General features: G+C 40.5%; 1 protein-coding gene across 3 annotated transcripts in view; it reads right to left on the bottom strand.

The window, feature by feature from the left end:
- Window positions 1-10,600, bottom strand: part of OPHN1 (oligophrenin 1) — a 498,955-nt gene that overhangs the window by 7,238 nt on the left and 481,117 nt on the right. For all 3 annotated transcript variants that reach the window (XM_073885819.1, XM_025860816.2, XM_073885818.1), the window contains exons 22-23: window positions 5,097-5,262; window positions 4,021-4,071 (exon numbers count right to left, since the gene is read on the bottom strand). In XM_073885819.1, the coding sequence (XP_073741920.1) occupies window positions 4,021-4,071; window positions 5,097-5,262 (217 nt within the window). The remainder of the gene's footprint in view (window positions 1-4,020; window positions 4,072-5,096; window positions 5,263-10,600) is intronic.

The raw sequence follows: 10,600 nt of genomic DNA on the forward strand, positions 1-10,600 counted from the left end.
TTTTTTCAAAGAACCAGCTCCTGCTTTCATTGATCTGTTTTATTGGCTGTTTTTTAGGTTCTGTTTCATTAATTTCTGCTTTAGTCTTTATTATTTCCTTCCTTCTTCCTGGCTTTAGGCTTTGTTTGTTGTGCTTCCTGCATGTGGCTTTGTGTTTATGCTGAGGGGTGGGGAGTGAAATAGCACCAGCCAGCTCCTTTGTTCCTGGAGGTATTTCCGTGAACACTGTCTCTCAGAGATGCACTCTGAGAAGAGTGAACAGTCTCCCCTCTGTGTTCTGCAGGTGCTCTTCAGTTCATTTTCCACGCTGTCTCTCCCTAGGTTGTTTGCCTGCCTTCTTTCCGGGAGCAGCACAGTGCCTCCAGGCCTCTATCTCAGCAAAACCCATTCTCCTTTATGCTTCTCCCTCTCCCTCTGCTTCTCCCCCTGCTCATGCTCTCTCTCTCTGTACCTCTGTGTCTCGAATCAATTAAAAAAAAAAAAAGCACAACTGCAGGCTTTAAGCCCCACTTGGTGCAAGAATTCAGGAAATTCAACCACTCTCATTTTCCAAGCCAATGGGTTTAGGGAAATGTTCTCCTTGTGTGTTCCTCTGTGTGCTGGTCTCTCTCTTGCCCTTCTCTGCAACCTCAGCTCCCTCCCCTCCACAGCACCTGAGATTCCTTTCTCCCCTAAGCCCACTCTTCGCATTTCCTACCTTCTTCAATGGGGCCTCTTCTCTCCCTTTATTTAAGGAGATTTTTCTGACAGTCTTCATGTCTATTTCTGGGATATTTGGGATGATTTTTAGTTATCTAGTTGTGTTCGTTGGATGAGGCAAGCCTAGGGTCCTCCTATTCTACCACCATCTTCCTCTCAACCTGCACTGGGCATTTCTATCTGGATATCCCACAGGGTCTTCAAAAACAGTGTCCAAAATTGAGAGCAACTTTCCCACAAAACCTGTTCTTCTATGATTAATTATTGTTACCATCCACTTAATTTTCCAAGTCAGACGTCTTTCCCTCTTAATCCTTCTCCAATGCTCCATGTTTTTTTTTTTTTAAATATTTTATTTATTTATTAGAGAGAGAGAGAGAGAAAGATCAAGAGCATAAGTGGTGGGGAGGGGCAGAGGGAGAGGGAGATGCAGACTCCCTACTGAGCAGGGAGTCCAATGTGGGGCTCAATCCCAGGACCCTGGGTTTATGACCTGAGCCGAAGGCAGACACTTAACCAACTGAGCCACCCAGTTGCCCATCCAATGCTCCATGTTTGAAAAGTCAGCCAGGTCTCCTTGTGTCTATCTCATATCTGTCCTTCTATTCCATTTCACTGGCAATGCCATAGGTTAGGGCCTCATCAATTGTTGCCATGATGATTAGCCTCCCAATTTGTCTCTGTCTCCAGTCTTTACTCTCCCATCTATCTTTCTCATTACTAACAGAATGAGGTTTTATCTGTTTTTTGTTTTGTTTTGTTTCACAACTTAGTCATCTCAGAGTATGCATTGTCATGCTTAAAGGTTACATGATTCCTCATGGACTAAAGTATAAAGACCAAATTCCTTAGTATGTCATTTAAGGTTTTACAATCTGGACCCCGTCTATCTTTCTGGCCTCACCTCCAGATAAGCTTCCCTCTTTTCACCCCCATATCATAGCCAAAGTGCAACACTAATCACTTACTGAACCTGTCTTGCATAAGCTGTTCTGCCTTGCTGAACCCCTTCCTTCTCTTCTTGATGGACCACTTCCCATTTTCATTTAAGTTTTAAATTTTTTATTGGTTGTGGAAGAGAGATGAATGAGGAAGTAAAGTGATTCAAATGTCAGGCTACAGTTGGGTACAAATGGAAAGCAAAAAGGAGCAGAACAAAAGCTAAACAGATCATTATTTTCATCAGAGAGAAGAGCTTGCCAACAATGTCTATAGATGGTACTGATGTGGCTAGTCTGAGGATCTTGACCAGTGGCCAGCATGTAGATGTACTGATGTAAGTGGTGGTCACAAGGTGGGAGTATAGACAGAAGTCGTGGTTTTTTTCTATGTGGATACTAAATGGGAGGAACCTATATGGCTTTATGGCTCATGACACACTGGAGGACAGGTGTATCCACTTCAGTCTTGGCCACACTCCTGGCAAGATGGAATCTGGGGATAAGGAACAGGATTAAATCTAGGTTCCAGAGGCCTAAACATAGGATAAGTAGAGTGGTGCTTTAGCCTGAAGTGCCTGGTTTGGTTAGAGCCCCCCCCCTTATTTTGTGAGTTGGTCCAAGAATTCCCTGAGCAGTAGGTGACAAAGCTCAGACAGCAGTATCAATCTTTCCATACTCTCAACATCAGTTTGGCTATAGTTTTCTTATTAGAAGTTGGCCTGCCTTAAAGATTCTACTGGACTTTGTTAATGCCTCTTACATATTCTCTCTCAATACACTGGTTCCCTGTCCAAGGATACAGATGAATTCCTCATACTTTTTGGTGTATTTCTACTCATTTTTAAGCCCCAAATTAGATATCACTTCCTCTAAAGAGTGTTCTTATAGATATACCCAGCTCACTCTGTTAATTCTAGTTTACTTCATTCCATTTCCTTGTAACTTATTTCTCATATGGCTTATTCTAGGGAGGGAGGAAGGATCACCAGGAAATAGGAAGTGGTCCTGCTCAAAAGTGGGTACTATATTAAGAGTATTAAAGAGTCTCTCTGTCTCTCTCTTTCATCTTTTTTCTCAAGAGGGACATTTGACTAAGCCTGATTTAAAAACATCCTAGGCAAAAATTTTACTGTATTAGTAAGAGAAATCTGGGAGCTTGACCTCATTTTTATCTGTTATGGTAGAATAAATAGCAAATTATTGTCTAAGGAGAACTGGACCTGGTTTAATGGCTGACTGCCAAGCAGAACTAGGGTGATTTGCTGTGCAGTATCATGTCCTGGTGAGTTAGGTCTCACAGTTTTGACTAGATGATGTTAAACTTACCCTAGCTCCACTGCTGGTAAAGGCACATTGTTCTTTTAACTGACCACCTAGAAGAGTTATACTCTTATCACCCATCAGGAAACACAATTTCAAACTCTCTAAAAAGCAACATGGAGCAAAATCACAAAAGAGTCCCTAAAGGCTAAGCAACCATTTCTTAGGTATTCTGTTCTAAAGGGTCCCAAATGCCAAACTTTGGACAATTTGTACCAATACCTTAGAAGTTTTAAAAACAAACAAAATGGAATGAAGGTAGGAAGGAAGGAAATAAAACAAAAAAAGAGATTCCCAGGCCCCACTCCTGGAGATTCTGTGTTAGTGGGTCTAGGGTGGAAAGCAAATCTGTTTATGTTTTTGTTCCCTCAGTTGTTTCCAGGTGATTTATATCATACCACCTAATGTTTACCTGTGTTTATTCTAAGGCTGTTTATGTGGGTGTTGCATTCTATAGATTCCTATCAGCTGCCCTTTTAGAATATAATAGAATCTAAATAAGTAAACTAACAAAAAAACAAGACCTACATTGAATGTCATGTTCTTTTGCAATATTACTTGGCATGTGAGTACTGTGTGTGTGAGAGACAGACGAGAGAAGCAGAAGAGAGGAAGACGTAGAAAAACACAGTCAGAGACTCAAAGATACCACAGATACAGAGACAGGCAAAGAACGAGGGAAAGGGGAGAGAGAGACAGAAAAAGAGTAAAACAAACAAAGAGGGAGACAGAGACACAGAAACAGAGATATAAGTAGAAAAACACAAAGAGAGACAGAAAGAGATTGAGAATGACAATGACACAGAGAAAGAAAGAGTATGAGGGAGACAAATAGAATAACAAGGACAGAGAAACATATATACAGAGACAAAAATAGATGTGTAGGGTGAGAGAACAGGAAACAGAGAGACAGAACTAGGGGAGAGAAAGGGACAAACAGAGAGCCAGAGATGAAACTACACAGAAACAGAAAAAGAGAATGTAAGACAGCAACTGTGATGCTCATGATCCATTTATTAAAAAGTAACCTGGTGTCTCTTCTGTCATCTATGTGTCTTACCTTCCTGTTTTTCGGGAAGCTGTTTCAAAGAACCTGGTCCTGGAAGCCACCCTGCAAACAGAAGCCAATCAAGTCCCATGAGTTGCTCTGGAATACATATGAGAACCAACAAACAATGGACAAGACAAAAAGTATAAACCAAACAGGCTACCAACTGAAGGGGCTTCCCTAGCTTGCAAAGGACCAGGGCCTAAGGAGAACCCAAATATCAGAATGTGAAATGACTCAGAGACCATAAGCACCCTCAAGGCTACGTCTAATGCCCTTTGCTTTCCCTTGGTTCAGAGTGGTGTAAGTATGTTGTTTGTTCAGGCTATTCTTATGAGCAATAAGTGAAACAAGTCCTTGGCTTCAATGTATAAATTGTTGACATTTTCGTAAATACACTTAGCTGCTTAATCAACATGATAGAGGCTTTGTTTTTCTTATTTCGCCCATTTTACAATTATGGAAAACAAGAGACACAAGAAAAAGGAATACTAGGAGGCAGTATATGAGAGGGGTCCCAAGCACTGGCTGAAGAGAGACCAGTCAGGCTAGTTATGACCATACAAGGCTAGTCCTTGAGAGCTGCTGTGGCCCTGCCTTAGCTACTTTATACCTCGTTTCTTGGCTTCCAGTCCCACCTCAGGAAAACGTGCTGGCCATTAGCTCAGTTCTTACCCTGCAAGAGGCTCTCTGGAGAACCTGAGTCATTTTAGAAGATTAAAAAAAAAAAAATCATACCACTGATTTAAAAAGAAAGCCTGAAGGCACAAGTACAATGAACAAATCTGTTCATTACAGTAGCAATAAGAAAATATGAAAAATTTCCAGAGCCAAGGGAGCATGAAAGCAGAAGGTAATCTTATCACCCTACAGAAATCAGGGCAGCGTTAGTGAAATCTCTCAGCCTTGGGTGCTGAGTGGAACACTCCAAACAGGGCTTGTCTGTGACATTTCCCTAGACTATGAAGTGAATGATACCCTGGGGTTGTGCACTGTATACCCTTCACAACCATTATGGTGATCCTGGAAAGAACTCTTCGTGGCCTAAGATGAGCCTTAGGCCAAGGTTGAGGAAAAACTCTACTTACACAGATGATGGGATTTCCCCTGCATTGCTAACCACAATATCTGGCTTTGGTTCTGGCTTTTGGGGAGTAGCTGCCCGGCATGGAGGGTCTGGAGGCCTCACTGGGGGGCGGACGATGGTAGGCTTTTCTCCTGGAGGCCGCACTTTGCTGAAACTGTCAGAATCTCCTGAAAGAGAAAATTACTTGAATGGTTAGCCAAATGGAACACTATTCATGAACAGGCATCCAATACTGGAGTTATCTGGGCTACCTCCCTTAGCGTCCAACTATTTTTGGTCATAACAACTCTGGATTTCTTTTCCTTTTTTTTTTTTTTTTTTTTTTTGTAATTCTTCCAGCAGCTTAATCCTTCAGAAAGCATATGTTTGAAACCCAGCTCTAGAACTTCTATTTGTGTGACCTAGGGTATGTCATATCAATCTGCTAAGTCTTAGTTACCTCATCTATATAATGAAGACCAATAATACATTATCTTACAAAGATATTAAAATTTTAATTAGGTACTAACATGTTTAGTATAAGCCTGGCACATAGTAGGTATTTAGGCAATATGTGATGATGAATTTGAATTTATTAAATTCATAATTACCCAAACTCAGGCCCTTTTTCCTTAAGACATTGACTATCACAGCAGTCCCCTAACTTGCCTCCCTGCTTCTATGTCTCTGGTTTCCAGGTCAGTCAATATAAAATAAATATATATAATTTTTTTATGAAATGGATTTAGCAGGAGTTTTGGCAGGAGAGACACTGATGCACTCACACATTGCTGGTAGCACTGTACACTGGGCTTATTCTATTTACACAGGCATTAAGAATTCTGGAAAAATGTAGACGAAATGCAAAATCATACATATGAGATAGTTCATATTTGTTGATCGATTGGATCCATTTTGGGGAACAGGCCAAGGGAATTAACCACCAAAAAATAGGAAAAACAATTGACACAAAAACATTCTTCTTAATAGAAGAAACTTGGGCCCAACCACAAAGACTACACAAACCATTTTGTACAAGTACTTAACCAATACATATTATACATGAACTGACAAGGATTTGGGCCAGGTCAAAAAAGTATGTGCATTTAAGTGGAAAAAATCCACAAAAAGTACTCATGGCCTGATGAACACCATATGGAAATAGGCATATGTACAACTATGCAAGGTTGTTAGTTGGGGGGGGTGCGGGGATGTTGGGGAGGGGAGCAAAGATGGTGGTGGAGTAGGACTCTAGTCTTTGCCCCTCAAACACAGCTAGATAATTATCAAATCTTTCTAAATACTCCAGAAATCACCCTGAAGACAGAAAGAACAAACTCCACAACTAAAAGGAGAGATGAAGCCACATCAAAGAAGGTAGGATGTGTGGACACATGGTTTGGGGGAGAAATGGATCACGGGTGCTGCAGAAGGGAGGGAGCCATGGTCGTGGAGAAAGGCAAGAGAGAGAGGAGCACACAGGGGAATGCACCCCCAAAACCATTGGCTGGGAAAATGAGAATGGCTGACTTTCATGAGTTCTTGCAACCAGGGGTGTTTAAAGACTGCTGTTTTAAAGCTTGGCATGTTTGGCTGTGATAGAGCCCTGAGGGAGCTTCCCTACTCCTGGAGAGAGGGCAGGCAAACAACCAAGGGGCAGCTGACATGGAAATAAGTGATCTGAAGACCACTTGGGGTACACAGAGGGGAGATAATTTGCTCTTCCTGGAGCACCACCCTGAGAGCAGAGTTAAGGGAGACACCTCTTTGGTGACAAAGGAGTTGGCTGGTGCCACTTTCCTCCCCCACCCCTTAATACAAACACAGAGCTACCTACAGAGGGCAGCTCTGCCCTTACACTGGCTGCCTAACTTGCTTACACCAAGTCCCACACTCTTGCGCTCTGGCACAACTGCTCTTCTCTGTCAAGCTCACCTCAATTCCAGCATGGTGGGCCTCTTCCCAAGACCGGCACAGGCCCCTGCCCACACCACATTCCTAAACCCTACAGTTTTAAAAGTCAGCAGGCTTGAAGTAATGAGCATTTTGGTGTTACATGCAACTGATGAATCACTAAATTCTACCTCTGAAATTAAAAATACAGAATAAGTTAATTAAATTGAATTTAAATAAAAAATTAAAAAAACAAATAAGCATCTAATCAACTTTTATTTTTAATTTGGAAGATGCATTTGTGGTTAACAGTTGGAAAAATTAATTAAATTTTAATTAATTTAAAATTAATTTAATTTTTAATTATTTTTAATTAATTACTTAATTAATTAAAAATTAATTAAACTATACTGGCCTTTTTGATTTGCCAAAATGATGGAGGGACCTGCTGGCATTTGAAAGGATAGGTCAATATGCTGGATAGTCCATACAAGGAAGAACTGTCTCACCAATCGATGTTTCTTGATGAGCACCTCGCCACAAGGTAGTTATACATACATTGGACATAATACTGTGGTATTGTACATAGATCCCTTTTTATTTTCACTATTTTCATTAATGCTATTACATATAAAATTTATCTGGAAATGAGGAAGTCAATGACTTCCCATATAGATCCCTTTGGAGAAATTTATGAAAATGATCTAAATTGAAGAAACTAGAGAAACCCAAATATGGAAACAGAGTTTATTCAAAAAAACACTTAACTCCATTTTCTCCAGGCACTGTGCTGGGTGCCTTAGAGGGTGCAAAGATGAATAAGATATGGCTCTTGCTCTTAAAAAGAAAATAAAGTGAGCAGGCTTTGCTGGGATAGAGCCCAGAGAGCACTGTGCTGCTCCTGAAGAGAAGGCAGTATGCAACAGGGAGTCAGATAGTGTGTAAACAGCAATCTGAAAAACCCCTGGGACATATGGTGGGGAGATTACTTGCTCTTCTTGGAGTGCTTCCCTGAGAGGCAGTGTGCATGGAGGCACTCCTCCAGGGACAAGCTAGCTGGCACCATTCCCCCGTCCAAGCCCCTCAGCATAAACAAAGAGCCACCTGCAGGAAGCACTACAGCACCAACACAGGCTGCCTAGTCTGCTTATACCAGGTCCCACACCACTGCTCTCTGGTGGTACTGCCCTTCTCAGTCAAGCTTGCATCAGTCACAGTGTGGTGGGCCCCTTCTGTAGAAGACCAAAGAAACCCCTGCTCACACCACATCTCCTGAATAGAAAGCTCTGCAGTGCTTCAGTTCTACTGGAAGTATTAGCTCTCATTTCACAAGCAGACCAGAGCACACATAGTTAAAACTTGCCACAGTTTGGCCAAGAACCAAACACTGCCCACTGCAGGCAAGGAGAACCTCTGAGGATGACTGGCCTGAAGGACAGAGCAGCCACAGCACAACAGCAGAGCACAGGGAGCACACACCAGAGACACTCCCTGAAGCTCTAGGCCATGGATACTGTATGGCCGCTTCTTCATAAAGCCATTACTCTCAGGAACAGGAAATATTACTGGCTTTTCTAACACAGAGAAGAAGATAGAGACTTAGGAAAAAATGCGAAGACAGGGGGATTTATCCCAAATGAAACAACAAGATTAGGTCACAGCTACAGATCCAAGTGACACAGATATAATTACATGCCTGATGGAGAATTTAAAGCAACAGTCATAAGGATATTTGCTGGGCTTGAGAAAAGAATGGAAGACTTCAGGGAGGCCCTTACCACAGAGACAAAAGAGTTAAAAAAGAATCAGTCAGAAATGAAAACTGCAATAACTGAAATTGGAAACAGACTTGATGGAATGAACACAAGGCTGGAAGAAGCAGAAATATGAATAAGTGATGTAGAGGACAAAATAATGGAAAATAATGAAGCTTAACAAAAGAGAGAAAGAGAAATCATGGAACATGAGAATAAATTTAGGGAACTCAGTGACTCCATCAAATGTAATAACATTCGTATTTTAGCAGTCCCAGAAGAAGAGAAAGGAGGGCAGAAAATTTACTTAAGCAAATCATAGCTAAAAACTTCCCTATCTGGAGAAGGAAACAGTTATTCAGATCTGGGATATACAGAAAACTCACATCAAAATCAACAACATCAGGCCAACACCAAAACATACTGTAATTAAATTTTCAAAATATAATGATTTAGAAAAATTCTTAAAGCATAAAGACAAAAGAAATCCCTAACTTACAAGGAAGACTCATAAGGCCAGCTGCAGATTTCTCAACAGAAACGTGGCAAGACAGAAGGGAGTGGAATGATGTACTCAAAGTGCTGAATGGGAACAATCTGCAGCCAAGAATACTCTATCTGGCAGGTTGTCATTCAGAATAGAAGGGGAGATAAAGAGTTTCCCAGACAAGCGAAAAATAAAGGAGTTTGTGACCACTAAAACATCCCTACAAGAAATATTAAAGGCAACTCTTTAAGTGGAAAGGAAAGACCAAAACTGACAGGGACAAGAAAGGATAAGAGAATATCTCCAGAAACAATGAACAAATAATGAAATGGCACTAAATACATATCTATCACTAATTACTCTGAATGTAAACAGACTAAATGCTCCAATCAAAAGATATAAGCTGTCAGAATGGATAAAATAAACCCATCTATATGCTACCTACAAGAGACTCATTTTAGACCAAGACACCTGCAGATTGAAAAGGAGGGGATGGAGAAACTTTTATCTTGCAAAAGAATGTGAAAAGAAAGCCAGATTAGCAATACTTATATTGGACAAAATAGAGTTTAAACAGACTGTAACAAGAGATAGAGAAGGGAACTATATCATAATAAAGGGGGCAATCCAACAAGAAGGTCTAACAATTGTAAATATTTATGCCCACAACATGAGAGCACTGAAATACATGAAACAATAACAAATATAAAGGAACTCATTGAGAGTAATAATATGAGACTTCAATACTCCCACTTACATCAATATACACCTCATCTAAGCAGAAAATCAACAAGAAAATCAACAAGAAAACAATGGCTTTGAATGACACCTTGGACCAGATGGATTTAACAGGTATATTCAGACCATTCCATCCTAAAACAGCACAAAATGCGTTCTTTTCAGGTGCACATGAGACATTCTCCAAAATAGATCACATACTAGGTCACAAATAAGGCCTCAACAAGTACAAAAAGACTGAGATCATTCCATGCATCTTTTCTGACCACAAGGCTATAAAACTTGAAGTCAACCACAAGAAAAAATTTGGAAAGAACACATGGAGATTAAACAACATGCTATCGAACAATGAATGGGTCAACCAGGAAATTAAGGAATAAATTTAAAAAATACATGGAAACAAATGAAATGAAATGAAAATGAAAACATGATGGCCCAAAACCTTTGGGATACAGCAAAAGTGGTCGTAAGAGGGAAGTAGACATAGGAATACAGGCCTACCACAAGAGGCAAGAAAAATCTCAATTAACTACCTAACATTAAAATTAAAGGAGCTAGAGAAAGAACAACAAACAAAGCCTAAAGCCAGGAAGAAGGAAGGAAATAATAAAGACTAAAGCAGAAATTAATGAAACAGAACCTAAAAAACGGCCA

The sequence above is a fragment of the Callorhinus ursinus genome, unplaced genomic scaffold (assembly GCF_003265705.2).
Source record: "Callorhinus ursinus isolate GAN/ISIS: 27379988/994484 unplaced genomic scaffold, GSC_fseal_2.0 scaffold66, whole genome shotgun sequence".
NCBI classification, from domain to species: domain Eukaryota; kingdom Metazoa; phylum Chordata; class Mammalia; order Carnivora; family Otariidae; genus Callorhinus; species Callorhinus ursinus.